Source organism: Helianthus annuus, chromosome 3 (assembly GCF_002127325.2).
Source record: "Helianthus annuus cultivar XRQ/B chromosome 3, HanXRQr2.0-SUNRISE, whole genome shotgun sequence".
NCBI classification, from domain to species: Eukaryota; Viridiplantae; Streptophyta; class Magnoliopsida; order Asterales; family Asteraceae; genus Helianthus; species Helianthus annuus.
In genome coordinates this window covers 57521979-57549623 of record NC_035435.2, presented here as the reverse complement: position 1 = coordinate 57549623, position 27645 = coordinate 57521979, and the positions used below count along the sequence as shown (strand labels likewise).

The window sequence follows — 27645 nt, the reverse complement described above, 5'->3', positions numbered from 1 at the left end:
AAACTATTATAAAACTAATCCAGTACAAGTATGAACGATCTCAAAAGTTCCAACATTAACGGGTACCCTTACCCGGATTAAGACCTGCTACGGAACAAAAATAGTAATCAAAATCAAAAAGGAAAGCTAAACGGAAAGACATATACAAACGGAAAAAGTGTACCTCAAGAACCAGAAGCCGCATATATCTTCTCTAGAAGGTTACATGTTTTGCACTAAAAACACCCAGGTCAATCTCTGACTCTGAAGGTGCATGGGGAGTCTCCTTCTGAAGCTTAGATTTTTTCGCCGAAAGCGCAGCGGCGGCCTGCTCGTCAAGCTCCTTCTTCTTGTCTTCAAGAACTTTCTTCTTTTTCATGATCTCCATCATGGTAGCATCATCATCGGGATCACGTTCAGCACGCTTATCTCCTGCGTCTAAACCAGATAGCGTGTCAGATATGACAACATAATCCAGGAAGAAAGAAGTAGAAGGGCGCTTACGAGGTGCCTTAACCGTTGGTTCCTCGGCCCTCTTTCCCTCAGACTTATCCACCTTCTTCTTTTTCCTAGTCTCTAACTACTTAGCAATGTCAACCGGAGCATCCACATTGTCACCAGCAGGCTCGTTCACAAGTTCGTTCGTAGTCCCTTGTGGTGGACCTGTACGCGGGGAACGAGGGATTAGACATTCATGCGATCTATCAGAACACTCACTCGAAAGGACGATAACATCCTCCCGGGTAGGACTAAGAACGTCGTCAAGATCATCCCCACCATCTTCACCTAAAATGGTGTTAGCATAAGCAGCAAGGCTCTCACTGCTAGGGTGCAAGAAGCGATCCCTTATCTGATCCAACTACACAGGCCTCTCTTCGGGTAAATATGCAACAACGATAGCACCACCGGCTTTAGGGTCAAGAACGTTCATCAAACTATACCCAACTGTAAAATACAACAAAAATGAGGAAACGCACGACAAACTATGAAAGAATATAGCAATAAAGCAACAACAGTAATACCTTTTCCTTGGTAGCCATAGACTTGGACCCCCTAGGGTTCTGAGGTGCCCACAACATACTCATCCCAGCCGCCACCAGTACTCTTGTGACAACTCGAGTTTTCGACTTTCACTTTCTCATTTACTGCACGTTGACTTTGACTGTTTAGTCGTTGGTTTATTTGAATTATAACTGAAACCGTTGTGATATGATAAAGTGCATTGTGTTTGCATGAGTATGGTTATTGTGTTTGCATGGTTATGTGTTTGGTTGTATAAGTGTAGCATGAGAACTTAACTGATTAAACCATTAAGGACCTAAAGCCCATTAAGGACCCGACGAATCAAATGACTTTGACTGGACGTTGACTTTGACTGTTTAGTCGTTGGTTTATTTGAATTATAACTGAAACTGTTGTGATATGATAAAGTGCATTGTGTTTGCATGAGTATGGTTATTGTGTTTGCATGGTTATATGTTTGGTTGTATAAGTGTAGCATGAGAACTTAACTGATTAAACCATTACGGACCTAAAGCCCATTAAGGACCCAACGAATCAAATGAGATTCGCCATGCATCCTCTCGACGAAACGGGCCTTTGATTCGTCAAGAACATGTCGACGAAACAAGCCGATTCGCCGGCCCAACGATTCGCCGAGGCCCACTACGGGCCCAGTCTATCAATTCGTATATTTAGAAGAACTGTCTAAGCAACTACAAGAGCTCTTGGATAAGGGCTTTATTCGTCCAAGCTCTTCGCCTTGGGGAGCTCCAGTACTATTCGTGAAAAAGAAGGATGGCACTTTCAGGATGTGTATAGACTACCGCGAATTGAACAAGGTCACAGTGAAGAACCGTTATCCTCTTCCTCGTATCGACGACTTATTCGACCAGTTGCAAGGGTCGAGCTACTACTCCAAGATTGACCTAAGGTCAGGTTACCATCAGCTGAGAGTCCGGGATGAGGACGTCTCTAAGACAGCATTCAGAACTCGCTACGGCTATTACGAGTTTCTAGTCATGCCATTCGGGCTAACGAACGCGCCTGCAGTTTTCATGGATCTTATGAACAGGGTGTGCAAGCCCTATCTAGACAAGTTCGTCATTGTCTTCATCGACGACATTCTGATCTACTCCAAGAGTCAGGAGGAACACGAGCAGCACTTACGACTTATCTTGGAACTTCTTCGAAAGGAACAAGTGTACGCCAAGTTTTCAAAATGCGACTTCTGGCTTCGTGAAGTCCATTTCTTAGGCCATGTGGTAAACAAGGAGGGGATTCATGTCGATCCATCCAAGGTAGATTCGATCAGGAACTGGCCTGCACCGTGTACACCAACGGAAATACGCCAATTCTTGGGTTTGGCGGGGTACTACAGACGATTCATCAAAGACTTTTCAAAGATCGCTCAGCCGCTTACATTACTGACACAGAAGGGTGTCACCTACCGTTGGGGTAATACTCAGGAAACCGCTTTTCAGTACCTAAAGGATAGGCTTTGCAGCGCGCCTATTCTCTCATTGCCGGAGGGCACGGATGACTTCGTGGTGTATTGTGACGCATCGATACAGGGTCTTGGTTGTGTATTGATGCAGCGGGATAAAGTTATAGCTTACGCTTCTCGTCAACTCAAGGTTCATGAACGGAACTACACGACGCACGATTTAGAGCTGGGAGCTATTGTTTTTGCACTTAAGATATGGCGACACTACCTATACGGTACCAAGTGCACAATTTACACCGATCACAGGAGTCTCGAGCATATCTTTAAACAGAAGGAATTGAACATGCTTCAACGACGATGGGTCGAACTCTTGAACGATTATGAATGCGCCATCAAGTACCATCCAGGCAAGGCCAATGTCGTGGCTGACGCCCTCAGCCGGAAAGACACTACACCTAGACGTGTACGAGCACTGCAGCTCACTATTCAGTCCAGTCTTCCTGCACAGATACGAACTGCTCAGATAGAAGCATTGAAACCCGAAAACGTCAAGGCTGAAGCCTTACGCGGCTCAAGGCAACGAATGGAACAAAAGGAAGACGGCGCCTACTATGTAGAGGGGCGTATTTGGGTCCCACTTTATGGCGGTTTACGAGAGCTTGTGATGGATGAAGCACACAAGTCTCGCTACTCGGTACATCCAGGGTCGGATAAAATGTACCACAATCTCAAAACAACATATTGGTGGCCTAACATGAAAGCCCACATCGCGACTTACGTTGGCAAGTGTTTGACATATGCAAAAGTCAAAGTGGAGTATCAGAAACCGGCGGGCCTACTTCAGCAACCCAAGATACCGCAATGGAAATGGGAAGAAATTTCCATGGATTTTGTTACAGGCCTACCCAGATCTCAGCGTGGGAATGATACTATATGGGTGATCGTGGATCGACTCACCAAGTCTGCACACTTCCTGGCTATTAAGGAAACGGATAAGTTCTCCACCCTCGCAGACGTTTATCTTAAAGAAGTTGTTTCGAGGCACGGGGTGCCCACCTCCATCATTTCGGATCGGGATGCACGATTCACGTCAGAGCTATGGCAAGCGATGCACAAATCTTTTGGCTCACGGTTAGACATGAGCACAACATATCATCCTCAGACGGATGGGCAGTCTGAGCGCACGATCTAGACTCTCGAAGACATGCTTCGGGCTTGCGTTATCGACTTCGGCAACGGCTGGGAAAAGCATCTCCCTTTGGTGGAGTTTTCGTATAATAACAGCTATCACACCAGCATTCAAGCCGCTCCATTTGAGGCATTGTATGGGCGTAAATGCCGGTCACCTCTCTGTTGGGTAGAGGTGGGGGATAGTCAGATCACGGGTCCAGAGATTGTAGTGGACGCCACGGAAAAGATTGCGCAGATACGGCAACGTATGGCGGCGGCTCGCGACCGTCAGAAAAGCTACGCAGATAAGCGTAGGAAACCATTGGAATTTCAGGTCGGGGACCGGGTTTTACTGAAAGTCTCACCCTGGAAGGGTGTGGTTCGCTTTGGCAAGCGAGGCAAACTAAATCCGCGGTACGTCGGACCGTTCGAAATCATTGAGAAAATAGGCAAAGTGGCCTACAAGCTAAACCTACCAGCAGAACTCGGGGCAGTTCATAATGTTTTTCACGTGTCGAATCTGAAGAAATGTCTGTCAGATGAAACCCTCATAATTCCCTTTAAGGAACTCACTATCGACGAACAGTTGCACTTTTTTTTTTGGGTAAAGGGTTACCCCGGTGATTCTATTAAAACAACCGCAAATTAAGTACAAGTAGTGTGGATGAATTCCACACTAGTTCATATACAGGACATGCCCCATATATGTAGACCAAACAAAACAAGAGAAACTAAGACACCACAAAACCTAGCCTACCATACATCAATAAAGATATCCAGTAGACAAGACCAAACAAAACACAAAACAGCTAACGTCAACCTCCATCATCAAATACGAAGGAACTACAATCTAGCAGCCCCTTAGCACGCATCAAAGACATCCTATCCATTGAAAATTTTTGTGGAGGAGGTGCTTGCCCCTGCTTTGGAACAGTTGCACTTCGTCGAGGAACCTGTCGAAATCACGGACCGGGATGTGAAGGTCCTCAAACACAAGAGAATCCCTCTTGTTCGAGTTCGTTGGTACTCCCGACGTGGCCCAAAGTACACCTGGGAACGCGAAGACCAAATGAAAGAAAAGTATCCCCAGTTGTTCGCGAACAGTACAATCACTGCTGAGGCTGAAGCTACCACGGAATTTCGGGACGAAATTCCAGATCAACGGGGGAAGGATGTGACACCCCAGGAAAACCATGCAACGTAACGAGCTTCCTCAGTGGGTACGTACCAAATTTCGGGACGAAATTTCTTTTAAGTTTGGGATAATGTGACAACTCGAGTTTTCGACTTTCACTTTCTCATTTATTGCACGTTGACTTTGACTGTTTAGTCGTTGGTTTATTTGAATTATAACTGAAACCGTTGTGATATGATAAAGTGCATTGTGTTTGCATGAGTATGGTTATTGTGTTTGCATGGTTATGTGTTTGGTTGTATAAGTGTAGCATGAGAACTTAACTGATTAAACCATTACAGACCTAAAGCCCATTAAGGACCCGACGAATCAAATGACTTTGACTGCATGTTGACTTTGACTGTTTAGTCGTTGGTTTATTTGAATTATAACTAAAACCGTTGTGATATGATAAAGTGCATTGTGTTTGCATGAGTATGGTTATTGTGTTTGCATGGTTATGTGTTTGGTTGTATAAGTGTAGCATGAGAACTTAACTGATTAAACCATTACGGACCTAAAGCCCATTAAGGACCCGACGAATCAAATGAGATTCGCCATGCATCCTCTCGACGAAACAGGCCTTTGATTCGTCAAGAACATGTCGACGAAACAAGCTGATTCGCCGGCCCAACGATTCGCCGAGGCCCACTACGGGCCCAGTCTATCAATTTGTATATTTAGCGAGAACCGACTGTTGTTTGACACTTTTTGGCAAAGCTCGAAAACCCTAGAACTATTTTCCCTGCTGTCGGCTATCACGTGTCTCCGGATATCCTTGTAATCGATCTCATTAGCATACGGATCAACGCGGTTAGTGTTTAACGTTGTGTGATTGTTCTTCGTATCATCTGTTACTATCTTTGCTTGAAATCTCTAGGAATCATGTTAGATTATGAACGTGTTCATGTTTGATTTATTTGGCCATGACGACTATCTTTGCTTGAAATATCTAGGAATCATGTTAGATTATGAACGTGTCCATGTTTGATTTATTTGGCCATGACGATATATATATACGATCGGTTATAATTACATGTGTCCAAACTGAAATTGCTTGTTCTTAATGATCAGATTAGGATGTTATAGGGCAGAATTTGTAATACACATTCATGTAATGATAAACGCACATGTCGGATCTCCTAAGGTTTAACACATGGTCACGTTATGATTCGTATTCAATGGTATTGACAACATCTGAAATAAAGGCAATATGATTCTGAATGATGATGATCGTATGATTCTGTGTGCGATGTTGACGGCGATTAGGGTTCCTGTTGGTAATTGTAACTGACATAATGTTGACGTAACTGATGCCTTCACGAATCTAAACTTGACGAAATGGAATTCTTGACAAAACAAGAGTGTGTTTCGCCAAAGGGGATCTTGACGAAACAGAAAGTGTTTCGCCAAAGATATGAACGACGAAAGGGGAGGGTTTCGTCGAAGGGTTACACGATGAAACAAGTAAGTTTCGTCGAGTTATATATCAACACAGTAACTCATTCTATGCTGTTAAAACTTAACCGAGATAATTAACTACTGTTAGTTACTATGCATGAATTGTATGATTATGAATACGTGCAACATGTTACTTGGTGTCTTTTGATGCATCATCCACTGTGATTATACCTATACGTGAACAACATAAACGTACACTGATTATCGTATACATGCATACCCTAGGACGTGATTGATTTACTTGAGCGCGTACTTAGCATACCGAGCAATCCAAGGTGAGTTCACACTCTTACTAAGGCATGGGATTCCCAGGGGTTGGGAATGGGATTGAAGGAATGAGATTGAATAGATTCGTACTTACACTGTTACTAGACTACCTACCATCGTCCTCGGTTGTGCAGGACACATACGTAAAACCTACGTATACATGTGCTATTCAGTGTCCTCAGGTTGCGAAGGACACTCACGTAAAACCTACGTGAACTTATACTCACTACTGCCTCGGTTGTGTCAGGCACTTACGTAAAACCTACGTAAACCCCCGCGTACCCCTATCCTCGGTTTGTGAAGGATACTTACGTAAGACCTACGTAAAGCTTGTACGTATTACTGTTCTCAGGTTATGAAGAACACTTATGGTTACCAATAGTCTAGTGGATATACAACATGGGAAGCCCCCACCAATAGAACGTACTATCGGCCCAGTAGAGCCACATGCTACAAACGAACTTACTATTACGCATTTACTTTCTGTGAACTCGCTGAACTAGTTGTTGATCCTCTGTTACATGCCTTGCAGGTCGTTAGATACATGGAGCTTGCACAGGGAGGAGCTGGTCGTTGTGGGCTTGGATCGTGATTGTTTCTTTAAACACTTTATGACATTTCATACTTAATTATGTTGGGTTTTATTTATACGCTTCCGCTAAACAGTGTTAACATACTTATATTTTGAACACCTTTCATATTGGTGGTTGAATGGCATTTACTTTTACTTATTAATTACATGTTCAATATGATTGGTGGCTTGATCCTGGTCAGTCACGCTCCCAAGCAGATGATACTCCGCAGGTGGATTTTTGGGGGTGTGACAACTCTCTCCTCAAGTTGAGTGATAGAAGTTACCTTCCGAGTCAACACCTTGTACCACTCTTGCTCAGCAAAATTTATATATACATTCACGCGAGGAACCCCTTCACTCTCTTCACGATAATGCATATCGATGGGAATAACTCCACGATGAATGTAGAAAAACTTCTGATTTCAATCATGCAAACTCTTTAGTGGGTTAGTACTGCATGGACTAACCCCACCGGTACGGTAGTTGAAAGAGTAGAAACCGCATGTATAACTCACAAAATAAAACACATTGAACATCTTGAAAGTTGTCTCAATACGATTGGCCCTGCATATGAACTCAAAGTGAGTTATTCGGGGTAACCCTAAGGCGTTTATCTGAGAAATATGTATGCCATAGTTTGTCAAAATTTCTCCGGTGAACTTCGTCATAGGAAGACGGAAGTTACCCTCCCGGAAATAGGCAGCATATAACACTATGTACCCCGGTGGAGCATCTAAAGCAGTGGAATTAGGGGTTGGAAACTGAGAGCCCCACTCGGATCAAAAACCCATGTCACGAACAAGATTTTGGAACTCCTCCTCCTTCCAATTAATTTCCGCACGATCCGGACCAGGAGGATTCCGAGGTCTGTATTTCCTTTTCCTTGTACGATTCGCCCCAGTAGACATGATTAAGAAAGAAAAATGACTTGGAAATAAAAAAGGAGAGATGGAGAAGAGGATGAGAGGAAAAGAGGACTTGAAATTTTGAAAAGTGAAGAAAAGAAAGGAAACCGCCATCTATTTATACCCGTCGCATTTAATGCGATGGGTAGTGGGCCGTCAGGAAAGCAGGAGGACATCCAATAAGAAGAAGACACGTCAGAGGAGAGATAAGCCGTCGCCTTGATTCCAGGGGAAGTGGGCAGCACGCGTCTGACAGGCGGTTGAAAAGCTACTGACGCCCCTGAAAAGGCGACTGTTCATCTCCAAAAATACAGGAACACCAGACGACACTTCAGTCACATCAGTTGTCCTCTTCCCAAGAAGAGAAACTTCTCTCAGAAGGAACCGCCCAAAAGAAAGGTTGCCACCATGCGCCGTGCATCCTTGGGGCTCAACTTTGCAAGGTTACCACCAGGCGACGTGCATCCTTTTGGCTCAACTTTACAAGATTGCCACCATGCGCCGTGCGTCCCTTTGGCTCAACTTTGCAAGGTTTCCACCATGTGCCGTGCACCCTTTTGGCTCAACTTTGCAAGGTCACCAACATGCGCCGTGCACCCTTTTGGCTCAACTTTGCAAGGTTGCCGCCATGCGCCGTGCACCCCTTTGGCTCAACTTTACAAGGTTGCCACCATGCGTCGTACGCCTTTTTAGCTCAACTTTGCAAGGATGCCATCATGCGTCTTGCACCCTTTTTGGCTCAACTTTGCATTGTTGCCACCATGCGCCGTACGCCCATAATGACTCAACTTCGTAAGGCCATCGTCATGCGCTTTACAAAGACAAACAACAAAGACCACTACCCTTATTAGTCCAGAATTCCTCCTAGACGATCAACTCAACTAGAAGGCACACTGGACTGGGAGGACTTGAAGAGGTATGGTCCCAATTCCATGCACACATGGCAGGGACCACACCACCTTTTCCGTCCAACATGGCGCCTACATCAGCAAGTAAGTCCAGAAGCTTCTAGAAGCTTCTGGAAGATGTCAAGGTGGCACCGAAGATGCTCCTCCAGACAAGAAGGACAACACGTGTCATCAATGTCCAGATGCCATGTGGACCTGCAACACTACCTGGGGGCAGACCGACAGCTGCAGTACGAGTCCTCCTACATGGACCAACGAAGGCGCGCCACGTGGACCACTATCCTGACCACAGCAGGGGAGACCAAGAGGATATTCCCCTTGGTCGGACAGCTGGCGCTCAATGGCAGCTGGCAAGGTCGCTCCTCCCCCCTTCACCCTCCGGCTATAAATAGGACCCTTCATCATTCAGGTTATACATTCTGTTTTCCCTTCATTTTCACTCACCACACACACTATTTCTTCCTCGGAACAATACTTATTCTCATGCCAGAGCCCGGTTAAGATGGAAACCCCCATATTCCCCTCTTAACGAGCTAACGGTGTTGCTGTTTTGCAGGACATCAGTCTTAAGCGAGTAGAGAAGGAGATCGAACCCACATAAGAGACGACCCAGCTAGTTAACCTTCGGTGTTAACCAGTGTTTCATCACATTCTCAATTAACCCATACATGGATCTCAATTTAATAGGCGACTCTCCGCGACTCCGCTACTTTACAATTAATGACATAAACTCTACAAATATATTTTTTACATACCATTAACATTTTTTATATATTGTTGAGACTATTGCGACTACCTTTTCATTTAAGTTTTATTAAAAATTTGCACACCCCGCTATTTTTATACATTTACAACATAAACTAGATTATTAGCTCCATTTTGTACGTGATTTTATTTTAAACAATCATAACCATTATATATATAGGGGAAGGTTCAAATAAAAACCACTAATTATTGGGAAAACTCGAAAACTAATTAAAAAGGCCAAAAACACATACCAAATTTTTTTTTTTGCATACCAATTTTCGCCATTTTTATATATATAAAAAAAACCTTCAAAAAAAAATTGTGTAGTGCACATGTATATGTGTACTACACATGTGTATTACAAAAGAATTTTTTTTTTGAAATTTTTATTATATAAAAAAATCTGCGATTTTTATAAAAAAATTGAAATTTTTTTTGGTATGTTTTTTAAGTTTTTTTAGTTAGTTTTCGAGTTTTCACAATAAAAGTGGTTTTCATTTGAACCATACCCTACATATATATACATATATATATATATATATATATATAGTTTGATTCAAGATCTAAGCCATTGTTATAAACTAGAAACTTGACCCGCCACGTGTTGCAGTGGCTCGAAACTTAAAATAACTCGAATTTGTATCATCAAATATAAACACGAAAACGTATTATATTTAACTTAGCTCATTGCCAAAAAAAATTACGTTAAAATGTAAACCAACTTCGATTTATACCAAAACATACTTAAAAAAGCACGTAAGAAAATAGATTTTTTTTAAGTTAAAGAATAGTACCGAGCGTTGCGGTGGCGTTGAAACATAAAGCAACTCGAACTTATATACCACCTAGTGAAAACGTATTATATTTGACCCGACTCGTTTTCGAATAAAAAATGAGACAAAACGTAGACCACTTACGTCAAAACGTAAACCAACTTGATCTATACCGACACGTACTTAAAAAAGCACGTAAGAAAATACTGTTTTTTATGTTAAAAAATGGTACCACGTGTGGCAACGTTGAAACTTAAGTTACTCGAATATATACCACCTAGTGAAAACGTATTATATATGACAAAACGTAAACCAACTAAAAACATGCATAAACATAAGCACGAAAATGTAGTGACAACATGTAGACTAACAATAAACATACATAAAAATTAACACGTAAACTTCAAGGGTATAAAATGACATTTTATAAAGTTTTTATAAAGCTAAAGGGTGTAAACAACAATAGTGAATGTTAAGGGTATAAAAAGAAAAAAAACAAAAAGAAAAAAGAAAAATTCAATAGCTATAGTGAAAAAGCTTTTCAAAATTGTTATATTACTAGTTTTTGGCCTGCTCAGGTTGCGGGTCAATAAGCCGAATATTTCTCTCTCATAACATGTATGTCTGTGTTTCGGTTACTTGTACATATTACTCATAACACGATCTCAAAAAAAAAAAATTACATCGAGTCAACCAATTAAAACAAAAAAACTACCATACTTTTACTCAGGCCCGGCCCGGAGGGTGTGCAGAGTGGGCCACCGAACAGGGCCCAAAAGTTTTAGGGGCCCAAAATAAATTTGTTTCTTTCGTAATATGTATATAAATAATATACAAACCTAACTGGTCTATATATTGAATGTAGCTTAGATGGTTGAGCTATTGTTTAGCAAAGTTGAGGTGTGCAGATCGAAACCCAGGATCTCCAAATCTTTTTGTTATTTTTGTAAAACATGCATTTGGACCTTTTTTTCCTTCATACCCATGGGCTTTTTAGCTTTCATGTTAAAAACAACCCAAGATAAGATTTACTAACAAAGTTTTATAATAATAGGCATTTGTTTTTTTTTTTTTTTATTATAGCATTTCATTCAATTTTATTAGGTTTTTGTTTATTTTTTTCAATTGAACTGTTTTTTTTTTCTCTCAAAAAATGATTTTCACAATATTATCAATGAAAAGGTTTTAATTAATATCCTTATGTTTTCACCCATTTATCGTCTTATTACAAAAACATTTATATCTAAGTTTATATTTAGGGCCCCTATTTTTTACTCGCACAAGGCCCTAATTGGCCACCGACTTCTCGGGGACGGCCCTGCTTTTACTAAAAAAAACTAAAAGGATGGAAAGACTATAATTTTAAACTTAGAGCAAAATTGTAATTTTTCAGGACAAATAAACATGTACCAGACATGCCTGTATGAATAAAAACTACACCTATGCCCGTCCGCGTTGCGGGGCATTAAATCAAATATTTCTTAGTTTCATAACATGTATGCATGTATTTATGTTACTTGTACATACTACTTAACACGACCTAAAAAAAATACATCGAGACAACCAATTAAACGAAAACCCTAATGTAGTTTTGCTAAAAAAAATTAAAACAATAACAGGTCTGTAGTTTTGAGCTGGGGGTAAAATACTAATTTGTCAGGACCAATGAGCGAGCGTTACTTGACACAATAAAAATTACATTAAGTCAACCAAGGAAAATAAAACAGTACTATAGTTTTGCAAAAAAAAAAAAAGTAAAACGATGGCAAGATCATAATTTTTAACTGGGGGGAAAATCATAATTTTTGAAATGGGAGCAAAATCATAATTTTGAACAGATGGCAAAATCGTAAATATATTTTGAACTGAGGGAAAATTATAATTTTAAACTTAGGGCAAAATCATAATTTTGAGCTATGGGGAAAAACATAATTTTATTTTGAACTGTGGGCAAAAACGTAAATTTGAGCTGGGGGCAAAATCGTAATTTTGAGCTAGGGGCAAAAACATATTTGTATTTTGAAGGGTCTAATAGGGAAGTGTCAGGCAAGCTGCCTGGCACTATTCCCTCAACTTCAATATGTATATATAGAGAATTTTAGACGGAGGGCGAAACCGTAAATTTAAAATGGGAATAGAATTAGAAATTGGTTTTTGAAGGGAGGGCAAAATCGTAAATTTTGAGGTAGGTGCAAAAATATAATTTTATTTTGAATTAGGGACGAAGACGTAATTTTAAACAAATGATGAAATCGTAATTTTAAGTAAAGAATAAAATTAAATTAAAAATGGATTGCTCTAACAGGGAAGTGTGAGGCATGACACTCTTCCCTCAACTTCAATATGTATATGTACCTCAACTTCAATATCTATATGTAGGGAATATATATTGATATTGATATTTTTACCATATCACACAAATCTTTTATATTACTAAAGGAAAGAAATAATAATATATCTCCTTGATGTTACAAAAATTATTCTTTTTCATCTTAAAATAAAAAAATAACTAAAAACAAGATATCCTCCGTCATACAACTAATTATTTCATTTATTAAAAATTACAATGTGACTTTACATCGAGCCTTACCTATAAGTTGAATTACAACTTATATATGATTTTTCAATCGTTTTAAAGTTTGAATTTGAGAATTCATGAATAGGTTAAAAACCTCCTTGCTTGCACATACCCAGGCCCGACCCGGAGGGTGTGCAGAGTGGGCCACCGAACAGGGCCCAAAAGTTTTAGGGGCCCAAAATAAATTTGTTTCTTTCGTAATATGTATATAAATAATATACAAACCTAACTGGTCTATATATTGAATGTAGCTTAGATGGTTGAGCTATTGTTTAGCAAAGTTGAGGTGTGCAGATCGAAACCCAGGATCTCCAAATCTTTTTGTTATTTTTGTAAAACATGCATTTGAACCTTTTTTTCCTTCATACCCATGGGCTTTTTAGCTTTCATGTTAAAAACAACCCAAGATAAGATTTACTAACAAAGTTTTATAATAATAGGCATTTGTTTTTTTTTTTTTTATTATAGCATTTCATTCAATTTTATTAGGTTTTTGTTTATTTTTTTCAATTGAACTGTTTTTTTTTTCTCTCAAAAAATGATTTTCACAATATTATCAATGAAAAGGTTTTAATTAATATCCTTATGTTTTCACCCATTTATCGTCTTATTACAAAAACATTTATATCTAAGTTTATATTTAGGGCCCCTATTTTTTACTCGCACAAGGCCCTAATTGGCCACCGACTTCTCGGGGACGGCCCTGCACATACCATATTTCATCATTTACTAGTAACATCTAAAAAAGTAATCGCGTTAAATAAATAGTTACATACATAAGTGCATGATAAAGAGAAGCAAAATATTCTTTGATATTCTTATCTATCGACAACTTCTTCCTTCTTCGGTAGGAATTCAACATCGGTAGTAAGTTTTGGTTAGATTACCTTTCAATAGGAAGTCTATCATAGGAATTTGCCTTGTGAGTATATGTAACATTTGGAGAGTAATGTTATTAGGGCTAGGGCTAATAATGTTAAAACGCACTTAAAACATAATTAACAAATGCATGTTATTAGAAAAAAGAAATCAAATTAATTAAAAACTAAAGGTTGTGCTTTTCATTCTATTTTATCTTCGAACGAGTGCCCCTGTTTTCATGGAGAATGCCAAACTAATTTTCTGCGAGCAGACATTTTTTTCTCTCTTTTTTTCTTTTATTACTTGACTCCAGCCCCGACGGTCCTATATAAGGGTTTACTTTACCACACTATTTATCATTTTTTCTTCGAACCTTTTTCCTATCTCTGAAGTGTATCCGCTGCTCCCCACCGGTATAGGTCTAAGGGCGTTTTGTCCCTTATCTCACAATAGCACGAAACAAGATATATGGTGTGGCGGTTTCGTCGCCTATTCTAAGGTAAATGGAATTAGAGGAGAGGTAGGTAGTATGCATTTCCCCATTCTGCTAGGGTGGCTTTTTTTAACTGTGCTAGTGTCCCCATCTTTTTGAGGTGCAATTTCTTTTCGACAGGTCCTATAAGTAGTTGTGTGAGGGGGTGCGCGCCTCGTTTTCTTCTTTCGGCTTAAGTTCTTAATGCCTGAAGGGAAAGACTCTCCGACCATATTAACGGGTTTAGCAAGAGCATTGGTGCCTACACGATGAAAGTAATTTAGCAAGCTAGATGATTTTCCAATCGTGACTCAAGAACGTAAGGAACTGAAATCGTTCAACAAGAGAAATCATTAGTGGCAGGAGATACCACAGTCTCATAGACGAAATTTCTTCCGTTTCATATGGAAAAACTATCAGACCTACTACATATACGGGCTAAGATAGAGTTGGAATGCTTGAGATGAAACCCTTAGGACTCAGGGAAAAGAAGATGAAGCTTACTACTGCAAAACTCAAAAGATAGTACAGAAAAAGTACTCGCTCACTGAAGGTGTGAAACGAAAAAGAGGTTCTTTCGTCAAGTGAAGAGTTACCACATTCTCAAGCTATAAACAAAAAGCGGGAAACCTCCCTAAGCGATAGCCCAATGGTGAAAGACCAGAAGCCACATTCCTCCGCTTTCACTTTATCTTCCTGGGAGTTCTCTAGTTTTCCATTCGTTCTAATATGACACAATAAAGAATGTGATTCATTTTCCATTAGGCCTTGCTCTAGCCTCTTTAGGAGTTAGGGGTTGTTTTTTTAGCTCTTAATGAAACTCTTAATGGTTCAGACCTATTACTAGTTCATTTCTTAATGGTTCAGACTGTTTGGTTCGCGAGCAGATGTCTGAATGGTTCAGACATTTGCCTCTGAATGGTTAAGCATTACATTGAGTCTGAATGGTTAAGCCCTCTAATCTGAATTGAGCACACATTTGCCTCTAAATGGTTAAGCATTATACTGGCTCTTAATGGTTCACACCTCTTACTGGTTCAACACTTAATGGTTCCGACCTCTTACTCGTTCAGCACTTAACCATTCAAAAGTTGCCAAACAGCCCCTTACTGATTTCTTGGTCGCTCAGTGTACTCTTTACCCGCTTATACGTTCATAGCACAAGACTTTATTACTCAAGGTGCTTTATATACTCTAGATGGCAGCTAGCTGAGAACCTGAATGAATCCCCTACGCCTCTATCATTTGGATATCAGGCTTGTGGCATATTATGAGAGGATAGAAGGGCGTTCCAGCTTTGTGCATTTACCAAAATGTAAGTCTATCACCCTGGTAGAAGATACCTAAGTTTTCTGCTACTTACCTAACCCTTAATTCGCTACTTTTATTCCGCTTGTTCCCTATGGTCGAGCGCTTCGTTCATGAGTTGATCGCTTTAGTTGTGATAATTATAACTTAAGTTATCTTCTCGAGCGAAAACGACATTCCTTAGGGTGAGCTTTTAGGGAAAGTAGAAAGAGCTTATTTATTCGTCGATTCCAAGCCTTTACTTCAAAGAAAAAAGGAATAGAACCGGAAGCTAGCTTTGATGGTAGTAAAGTATAATCTCCAGTGAAGAAAGCAATGCAAGACAGATGGATAGAGGGATACTGATACTATAAGATAACCTACGCCTTCTATTATCTTTCCCATCAAGCTATGCATGCTTACCTGAAAGTCCTTCTTTAAAGGCATAATCATTCCGGTCTGATCTTCCCCTACATAGGTATAACAACCCTCCTAAAATATTTTTGGACACCCCTAAATGTCCTAGAATATACCTTGTACGCGAGAAACGAGCCTAAAATACCTCTATACTTATAAATATCAACAAAAACCAAGTTTGGGAGTTACTTGCGGGGTGCGACCCCCTCAACCGTATGTGTCGCGGGCCGCGAGGCCTTGTGACTTGCTGGACAAACAAAGCCGCCACGTGTGGACACGTGGCAAGGCTAGGTTTGCTGACTGGTCGAGCCTAAGCCCTAGTATCTCTCGCGAGAGAGTTAGCTAAAGCTTACGCAGGCCGCAAGCCGCCATAAGTCTGGCCTATAAATAGGATCGATCGGCTTCAGTTGAAATCGTTCAAAATTCTGCAATCTCTCTTAATTTCTTTATAGTAGAAGTAATACCCGGGCATAATACCCACTATAAAGCGAAGCTCTGCCTCGTTGTAAGTACTATAACCCTGCTATTACCTTACACGATCGATTTAGGATTCCGTAACGCATGTCGGCTCTGCCCGACTCAGTCGTTGGAATTCTGTCTCGTGTTACACTCGATTGATCTAGGATTCTGTAATGCATGTCGGCTCTGCCCGACTCAGTTATTGGAATTCTGTCTCGAGTTGTACGGTTAATGTGAATTGGGTTATTTTACTAACAAGTGTGCATTGTTTGATTTTAATAGATAATAACCAGGAGAATCACTAAGAAGCTTTAGTTTTACCTAAGTCAACAATGTGAGTACATCTGCCTTCTGCCACCTTTTTGTAAATTACTTTGTGAGTGAAAATATTTTACCAAAACCTCAAATGTTTTAATTTACACTTAATACTAATTGAGTATTTGTGATTCTACAATTACTGCCGGTATGTTGGGGTTTTGTATACAAAATATGAAAGACGTTACCATTGGACAAAGAGTTAGCCAATGGGTAATATGACCCACAGGTCAGGTTGACAGTGCCGAATGAGTAACTGAGTAGATATAAACAAATGTAATTACGGATGCCCTCAATACTGTAAAGTGATAAAAATTATTTTGATTAAACTGGGATGCACTCGCCAATATTTCTTGGTGATAAAATATTTTTAAAACGTGTTTTAGGTAACACAATGTGAATGCCCTTAGAAGCCAACTGCAGAGCACTGAAGGCTTGGATAAGTGGCTATAAAAGTTATCTAAATAAGAAGAAGTTTTTGTTTTCAATAATTAGGGTTTATCCCTACAAATATATTGTCAAATGAACTTGGGTTTTATCACAATAAATTATTATTATAAAAAGTTTGGTGTTTTACTCTGATAAAAATATTTTCTAACTACGGTCCTGATGTATTCAGCTGCCAAATTAATAAACACTGATACCACTGATACTGCCCTCGCGGCACCCGCTCCCGGGGTAGGGGTCGAGGGTTGCGACAGAGAGTGGTATCAGAGCTACAGCCACTGCTTTATGCAAAAGAAGTGTTCTGCTGACACTTAAATTTTAAATTCTGTGTTAGGAAATAACTTATGTGTAAATATTGTTTTGTGTTATTTTACTATTTTTTAGTTTACAGTATGAGTGAGCAAGGAACTTCGGACGCTTATTGTCATTTAGATAGTTCACCAAAAGATGAGGGAACATCATCTCAATCTAATCCCTCAGGATACTCAGCCGATACTGAGGAAGGGATATTTATATTTAAGGCACAGTTCGAGGAACCCTTTACTACTAAAAAGAGAGGTTGGTTTAATAAAGGAACACATGAGAGAAGAAAGAGAATAAAGAAGTTACAACAAAAGAGGGCCATAGTCAGGGCTAATAGGGAAGCAAATGCACAGATTCAGGAAACGGTCAATTGGTCACCATGAGAAGAGTAGCTAGATAGACAGCTGGCCAATTTCACATGTTAGCCACTACAGCAGTAGATGCTAACCTAAACCAAGTTGCCAAACCGCCACTGTTACCTTTGTTCCCAGGCCAACAGATGCTAGAACCCAACTAAGCAAACCAATTCCCAATACCTGCATTTGACCCCCAACGAGTTATCTAGAATCCCAACACCTGCATTTGACCCCAACGGGGACGGGGGCTGCGACAATAGGCTAAGCGGTCAGGTCGTGGATCTTGCACTTCACTTGAATAGTTCTTTTTAAATGGCGAAGTCAAAAACCAAGCTAACTAAATCGAATCTTCGGTGCCATCTTCCTTCTCCTTCATTGATCTAAAAAAACTCTTCCATGAAAGGAAAAAAGGAAAGTGGAATGAATAAGCTCTTCTTATTCTTAGAGTCCTAAGAAAACCCTATTAGGCCACTTTGTCCCTATATCCTTAGCTTAAGGAACTTTTACAACCCCAATCAATTTCACGATTCCATCCTTCTTGTTAAAGACGTGTATTACTTAAAGTATAAGGGGTGAAATTGAAACTAATAGAATTAGTTGTCATAACAATATATTTTAAAATTGGTGTTCATACTCAATCCAAATTAATAGGTATAACTAGGGTTAAGACCCGCCCGCGTTGCGGCGCGGGTACATCGTAAACATTGAATAGATTAGTCCAAATGTAATATGATGCATTAACCGTATGAAAACACACATTTCGACGTATCCAGTTGAACTCAGTGTAACCTGTATAAGCATTGTGATTGGATCAAACATAAAGTAAATGAAATTCATATCGAGCACCCATAACGTATTTTATGTGATCCAACTCATACATAGAAAACGTAACGGGCATGAAGGAAAATATGCACATGTAATCGAAAGGGATTAATTAAAGCTTTCGGAAAAAGGGGAGAAAAAGAAACCATAATTTGACTCCACTCGGTTCGAAAAAAACTTTACGAAACATACATAAAATAAACACGAATACATATTATATTTGACCTGAATCATTTCCAAAAAAAGTTTACGTCGAAACGTAGAATAACTTGAATTTATACCAAAACGTACATAAAAATATGCACATAAAACTCGTTTATTTAAATGAAAACGTATTATATTTGACCTAACTCGTCTATAAAAAAAAGTTAATGTCGGAATGTAGAACAAATCATATTTATACATCACGTACATAAAATATGCACGTAAAAAATAGTTTTTAAGTAAAGGAATTATAGGGGTAAACCAAACAAAATATTAGTAAAAAATTTAATAGGTTAAAAACGTTCGTAAAACCGTGCCAAGTAGCACCAATGCCACAACGACATTGACTCTCAATATCATAAAAATAAAATAGATAAAATGGTAAAAATTACACTGAACGAAAAGGAGACTAAAATCGTTGACCCACGCACACCCGTTACAGTGTCTTAATCCGAAGAAATTAACCAGAAACGTAAAACGTACAAAATAATAACTTAGTCGATCTAGGACCCGCCCGTTGTGGGGAAGTTTTCAAAAGGGAAAAAATGGACGCGTTGCGACGGGTTTGTCAAATATAAAAAAATAGAGCAAAAACGTTGAACCTCACATGCACGCTACGACATGTTAACTCGCAAAACTTAGAATGAAACGTAAAACGAAAAACTTGCGAAAGATAAAAAGTATGGAAGGGCCAAAGTTGTAAATAATAAAGTGTTGTGTTAAATTACAAAAGATAGAAAAGTTTGAGTTAAAAGTAAAAATTTCAAATGGGTTAAAATGTAAAAGAAAAAACATTAAGGTTGAAAGTGAAAAATCAAGGGTTTTTTTTTTTTTTTTTTTTGAAAAGTCCCCAAACATAGGGTACAAGTCATGATGCACAAAAAAGTTGCAAATTTATATATGGAATAATAATTGGATGCAATTATTGGGAGAAAACCCTTTTAATTGAGAAAATCTAGAAAACTCTAACCTCCCGACATTTTTTGATTTTGAAAAAAAAAAAATCACACCTGTAATATACATGTTTTAAAGAGTTTTGAGCAAAAAAAAAAAAACTAAAAAGCGCCAAGTGGATATTTTTTTTTAAAATAAACAAATTTTGGGCAACGCGACTGTAACATATGTTACATAAAAACTTGTTTATTTATTTATTTTTAAATCTGGTCGTCGCTTTTTTGATTTTTTTTTTGCTCAAAACCCTTAAAAACATGTATATTAAATGTGTAATTTTTTTCAAAAAAAAAAAAAAAAAATGGTTTCCTGGGTTTTCTCAATTAAAAGGGTTTTCTATCTATCATTTCCCTAATAATTGGTTCAAGCATTTTTAATGTCTGACAAAACTAATCATATGTTATTAACATGTTATATGTAGTGACTTGTATACAGAGAACAAAATATATAATTAGTTGGGGTTGTTGAAACGGATCATTGCTCTTAGGCTCTTAGCTTTTTCTTCAACTCATATTCAGCTTTGCTAAATGGTCTCGAATAGTTTTCTATAAGTTTAGAGTGCCTTTATATCAAAGTGTATATAGAACTAGTTGAAGTATATCGAAGTGTATATATATCTGCAGAAATGAAAAGGTTTTTAGGGGAAAGAACGCTCCAAACGCCAAAGTACTGGAAGATATTAAAGACTCAACGTTTCTTTTAATCAAACATAGGGAAAAAATGATGAATGTTTTGTATAACGTATGGTTAGAATTCAATAGCAATCTATTTTGGGGATTGATTGTATTTGCAATCAGTGGTGTATCTTCCCATTGTATAGCAACTTGCTAGCTTGGGTTGGGGTCTGTTTTTGTTGATTGAATAAAATGGCTTGCTTGATCGTTAACACTGTGTTCCAGAGTTTACTAACAGAAGGAAAGGAAAGGAAACAAAGAGAAAGTAAAAATATTTTGTGTTCCAGAGTTTCATTTAAGGAAGGAAAAGAAAGGAAAATAAAACATGTCGTGTTCCCGAGTTTCATTTAAGGAAGGAAAAGAAAGGAAGTGACAGGAAAACTAGGCTAAATTCATTAATTTTTCTTTCCTTCCGATTTGGGAGGAAACGGTGGGAAAGACATCTTTTTTTTTCCTTTCTCGTCCTTTCCTTTCTCACTTTTGCTTTCTTTTCTTATCCCTCGTTAAGTTAACTCGGGAACAGAGCGTAAAAGAATATAGATCTAGTTGACTGCAAGTCAACATTGATGAACAAATTATAGTGTTGAACACAGCCAACTTTCATTAATTCAAAACTGACGACACACTATATGTGTTGATTGCGAATGATAAGCATTTAGTGGTCTACTGTACATCCGCATTAATTTTAAAGGGGTAGGGGTGGTTATCACTCATCAATCACTCACAATTTCCAATCAATTTCCGTCACGTCATCGAGCTTTATTCCATTACTGGTAATGGATTTTAGTGGAAATGCCCATCACTCACAACACCCAACAATAAACCCTCACATTCTCTCACAACTGTTAGAAAAAACAAACAAAATAATTTAGAGAAAATTATGGATCTTCAACATCATCTCTATATTTATCAAAATCTTTCCTTTTATTCATTCTTGTAATGCCTATAAATAAAGGCTTAGTTTTCTGTTTTGTATGCAAGAATTAAATCAATAAAATTCAGTTCTTTGATTATCATTCACAACATGGTATCAGAGCAGAGTTTTGATCCGTGAAACAGCTTGTTCATCTCCTACAATCAATCACCACAAAAATCAAAATCAAACCAGAAAACATCAAACATCAAACCTGTCGTTTTTCGATTCTTATCCGCAAACCCTAACAGTCTTGTTCTTCGTCAAGTCCATCCCCACGAACAATCTTCGCCGCTGAACCTTGATATCCGCAAAACCCTAAAATCAACTGCACAAGCATCAGCCCCAGCCGCACACTTTCCAGCCATTCCAATCTCAAATCCTCAAGAACCAGGGAAATAGACTAACCAGACCGAGAAGAAAACCACAGTTCCGGCGAGTCACAGTTAGGCCGCCGCACACCCTTTCACCAAACCCTAAGATCCTCAAATCCGCCGCTGTTGCTTATCTGTGCTTCAAATCCGCCGCTGCACAAGAATTAAAGGAGAGCACTTTTGGACGAAAAAAAGAGAATAAGAAGACTGACGCAAGAGGACAAAAAAGGAAGAATTATTATTGGAGGCATACGGCTGTGAATAGAACAAGAGGGGAACGATTGTAGAGGTTGAAGGGACGCACGAACAGAAAGCATAAAAGAGGAGTGCTGAAGAAACCCTAAAAATTCTTGCGTAAATTCGTTGAATATTATATATCCGCAGAGCGGATTTACTTTTCCTTTGTTGGGCAACCTTAAATCTTGAACGCGAGTTCAAGTGGCACGATGTATTTAATAAATACACCGGTGTATTTAATAAATACGCCGATAAGAGAACGGGTCCGACTTCAATTATCCAACGTAATTAATAAATCTTGAACGCGAGTTCAAGTGTCCAGCGTTTACACAGCTGCCATGTCCGGAGACGTTAGCCCAAACAACCGTAGCAACAATGACGATCTCGCTATTCAACTTGCGAATCTTCTTCGAACCAACCTTAATACCCAATCTCAAACACCAAAACAAACCTTATCCGATAGCCTGAAGATCAGTATCAAGCTAAATAGTCAAAATTACGCTCTATGGGCTCGAATGATTCGATCGCTCTAGGGGGGAAATCTAAGAACCTATTGAGCCATATTACAGGAAAACTTGCCCCACCAAACCCGTCAGATGAACAATATGAGCAGTGGGAACAGGACAATCTAGTCATGTTCTCATGGCTCATACAAAACATTGAACCAGGGTTAGCCGGCAACCTCACCGAGTTTCCCACTACGAAGGCGTTGTGGGACGCATTGGTGGTTACATATTGCAGTGGGAAAAATAAACTACAAACCTTCGATTTACACGTCAAAGCAAACGAACTCAAGCAAAACGGCTTGGCTCTAGAAGATTTCTAGATCAAGTTACAAGGCATTTGGGGAGAAATAGATCGAAGGGATCCGAATCCAATGACCTGCTCTGCTGACATAGCAACATATAACAATATCAGGTCTGAAAAAAAATTATTCCAATTCCTGAATGCTCTTGACAGGAAGTTTGACCTAGTCAAAAGAGAAATCCTTCGGTGGGATCCCCTTCCCTCGGCTGAGCAAGCCTACGCGTCTGTAAGGAAGGAGATGACACATCAAGGAATCCTTGGTACCTCTGTAGGATCGTTTTACCGACCAAATGAGTCGATCAGAAGAGTTCTTAGACTAAAACAGAGGCGGAATTCATTGATTCAGTCTTCGTTTAGCTTGTATTCACTTTTAACTGTCTTGTTTATTGATCTGACAAATATTTACAACACAGAGACACTTTGGCAGCACTTCGGCTCCGGAATACACCTTCGTAAATTCGTACGAAATGAAACATCAAGACACCTATTTATAGACTTCTAATTTCGCACGAACCTGTACAAACGAAATCATTTCAAGCGGAATTAGTAATTTCGTGCGAAATTACTTGTTGGTAATTTCGTGCGAAATTAACTTCTAACCTATTTTTCACTGTTTTCTCGTACTTTGTGCCTTGATCTTTCAATACTAATCTAAGACTCGAACGAAGACGAAGTCGACAGACGTATGCACCAACAGACTCCCCTTCGGATGTTGACGAGTCTTCAGTGCGAGTCTTCAGCATGTCAATTCTTCAGTCTTGACCGAACTTCTCTTTTTCACAGAATTTGACGCTAAAAAGAAACTACAAACTCTATCTTCTTTTTTCATCAGCACCAACACTCCTTCTTGAATGATATTCCAGGATCTATCTCTGGCTCTAACCTCGTCAGAATCCCCCTCTTATCAAGTTGGGATCTCTGTCTGGAAATAGCTATCGCCTTGAGATCAAATCCTGGATCAAACTCTATTCAGCTCTTCACAGGTTCTGAATTGTATCCTGGCTCTCTATAGCATCAGGATCAGAAAACCTGGCTTTAAGCTGCACAAATCTCAACCACTTTTAAGATAACCAGATTTGACGCTAATAGGCTCTACTTCATCCTCTTGAATTCGTAACATTCAAATTATGATTCAAATTAATGAACCATTTGAGCTTTTCAAGATCAAATTTTATTTCAATCAATTTCTCCCAAACCATTTGTCATGTTTAGCACTTGGAATTTTGAAAATCAGCTTTTCAACATCAGTTGTCGAAAATAATATGAAATAAAATCTTTTTGAATTTTCAAAATTTTATGCTAAAACACTCCGAAAATCTTTTTGGATTTTTGATTTTAACGAAATGCAGTAAAGAAATATTTACAGACAATACTTTTTGTGAGTTTGTGTTAGGGAATCATATCAGCCATTGGCAAGTTACAAGTACCGTTAAGCTTTTGATTTCATATTCAGAATCAAACAATTCGCTTAGATTGCCGATATACTGATCCTCTTAAATTTTCACACACATTTCAATCTGTTCAGGATATGCATTTAGTGTTTTAAGATCTTAACTTATACGTGTGTACCATCTCAGAATATACTCCCGTATCCAGACTACTATATTCAGTCTTACAGGTGAATGCACACTAATGATATCTGTTAAGGGGTAAATGCGAAGCCATGAGAGCTCAGGTCAGAACTTCCATTCGTGCAGAGAGATGATGGCTCGACTTTAGGTGGGTCCCCTTTAGGAGATCTTTTCTACAACAGCACATGATTAACAGTTTTCAATGTTTCATCATTTTTTGTACTGAGGGCTGGCTTTAAAGATTTAAAGCAAATGCAAAGTATTATACGAGGACTAGGCTATTGCTCCCGCAAAATCAGAAGTCCTTGTATAATACCCCAGATATCATCACGTACAAAGACCTAGTATGTCAGAAATAGAGTCTTTCAAACAGGATTTCAGGGGTTACCTATATATCCTGGAGATGTTCCCCACGAAATAAGCAAGTTTATGATTTATGTTTATATCCCGATCAAATTTACTAAATGTGTAAAAACCTATCAGCACACCATCATCGAGACTGCTTAATGCTTTAAAACTTTACATTTCTTTAGCATACCGCAACTGCCTAGCTGATGTACTATCATTTTCCCTATTTCACAACAAAACTCAATTTTGAATTTTTTTAATGTTTTTGACATTTTTCAAATTTTCGAATTTTTTTTAAAAAAAAATTTACTCCCCCTAAAATCAAAACATATTTCAATTTTGATTTTCTGAGAAAATTTGAAAATAACCTGTACAAACTTGACAAACCAATTTGAATCGCTTCAATTCGCCATTCACTTGGCGTAAACAATCAGAACTCCCCCTTACAACAAACTATTTTCCCATAATGATTTCAAAACACTAAAGTTTGTTTTAATCAAAATGGTTTTTCCAGAAAATTAATTTTGTTGTTACCACTTGTAAAGTTGGGGATAAACTAATCACTTTGTTTTCTTTTTCAACCATTTGAACGAAAGTTAGATCAAGTACAACTTAATGTCCTTGAAAAAACATTTCTCAAGAAAGATGCCGATTTCTACTCCACACTTACCAACCTGGGAGTTCCGGCAAGTCAGGTTTTTCATTTGAAGAGATCCACCCAAGCCTGACGAACCTTGGGTGTTTTTGAGTTATCATCACTCAATTTCTTTTCAATCTTTGGTTTTAAATTTCCGTTTGACAATGATGGAAAACTTGCATCGTCCATTGTCTTAACGTAATTATCACCTTTTACCTCAACGCGTGGCTCCTCTGGCTTTGACGAATCAGATTCATTGCCAACAACTGGTTCCTTTGTTTCCGAAGAAACAAATTCATCACCAGGAAGTGAAAATCTCACTTTCTTTGACTTGTTAATCTATTGATTAACTATTTTTTCTTTCTTTACTCTTTCTTGTGTCCTCAGATTTGTATCTGATGAATTCGTTTTACTGTGCTGATCATTCTTTTAAGAGCAAACCGATTTATCAGAACTGTTATCTGTTTTTCTGGTTGTATCCGAGGATACAATCCTTTCAAGGTACTCTCTCGCCTTCTTTCTTTTCTTCCTCAGTCTGTCTTTCTGCCCTTGTGAAATCTTTACTTTCTTTTTTTCCACTTTTTATCCTTTGGGCTTTTCTATGACTTTGACTGATTTCATTGCCTTTTTCTGAGATTCAGCCCTCGATCTACCATTCGATCTCATCGGGCAATCTCTGACAATATGACCTTTGATGTTGCATTCAAAGCATCTTCTTGTCTAAAAACTTTGATATTCAAATCTTTGGCAGTTAACAGTAATGTGTCCTTGATAACCACATTTGTAACACACTCTGTTATCATACCATTCTTCTCTTCCAAACCACACACTTAAGTCATAACATTGTTTGGCTTTGTGGTAATCATCACTCCTCTTGAAAGTTGGATTTGACTTTTGAGCACTGTGGTCAAACCTCCACCACTTATTATCAACTTTTTGTGAGTTTTGATTTTCCAATTTTCGTAATTTTTTATCACGATTGGATGATTGAACGTTTTCTTTTTGAACATTTTCTGAATTTTTATCTTTTTGTTTTTGTTCTACACTATTCTTCAAAGGTTTTTGCGTTGAGCATTCACCTTTTTCAGTAGACTGTAGAACTGTTTCTTGAAATTTTTCTTTTAATTTCAAAAATATTTTCTTTTTCTCATCTTCATCATCAGTTTTCTGATCACAATCTTCAATTTTGACTTTGTCAAAATTTGTGACATTGTCACTTATTGGAACTTCATTGATCTGTTTTGGACACAGATGATTCAGAAATTCTGACGATGTCACAAAACTTTTCAATTTCTTTTCAAGCTCATCAATTTTATTTCTTGCACTCTCAGCTTCATTTTCAAGCTGAGATATTTTCTCAAGATGAGAATTTATTGCTTTTTCAGCTTCAATCTTATTCTCCTCAAGAACAATTTTTTCATTTTCTAAAACTTTTATTTGATCTTGAAATTTTGTTTCATTTTCTTTCAAATTTTTATTTTCAAGTTTTATCCAAAAATCTTCATTTTCTGAAGCTTTTATTTTGTTTTCAAACTCTTTTTCTTTTTCTTTCAAAATTTTATTTTCCAACGTCAAACTGTCAACATCTCTCAACAGTTTGACATTTTCAGATTTTGATTTTTCACAATTTAAGCACATCCCAAGAATCTTTTTGTCATCAGCTTCATTCTTGTCCTTGACAGCTGGAATTTCTTCAACTTGTTCTTCAGGTTTAACTTCATCGTTCTGTGACAACACAGTTGTCTCAACTTGTTCAGATGCTTTTTGATGAAGGCTGTCAACCTGATTCTCCTCAGATTTTACATTTTCTTTCACATTTGCTGCCTCATCAATCTTCATTTTCGCAGCTTGTTTATTTTTAAGCTTTTCCAGTGTACCTGCATAAAACATATTAAACAATTAAGGTCCAAACATTTTTTTATATCCTTGAAGTTTTTCAATTTCTACACTGTCATCGTCACTCTCTTCATCTGATGAGTGATCAAACACTGGAACTTTCTCCGAAACAGCTTCTGAATTATTTTCAGCTTTTTCTAAATCAACTTCTAAACCCTTTTCAGCTTTATCTAAAACAGTTTCTGAATCCTTTTTTATTGAAACTGGTTCTTTTGAAATTGATTCTTTCAAAACTGCTTCTTCTTCGATCTTAAAAGGACTCTCTTCTCGAGATATATAGTAATACAACAATAGATCTTCTTCAAAATCCAT

General features: G+C 38.4%; 1 protein-coding gene across 1 annotated transcript; it reads right to left on the bottom strand.

Annotated features, from left to right (window-relative positions):
• Positions 1–193: 193 nt before the first annotated feature.
• Positions 194–27645, bottom strand: LOC110931747 (triadin-like). Its single transcript, XM_022175129.1, has 4 exons — positions 27399–27645; positions 27015–27314; positions 845–924; positions 194–559 (listed from the first exon to the last, which is right to left on the bottom strand). The coding sequence occupies exons 1-4, from the start codon at positions 27643–27645 to the stop codon at positions 194–196; spliced, it is 993 nt and encodes a 330-aa protein (XP_022030821.1).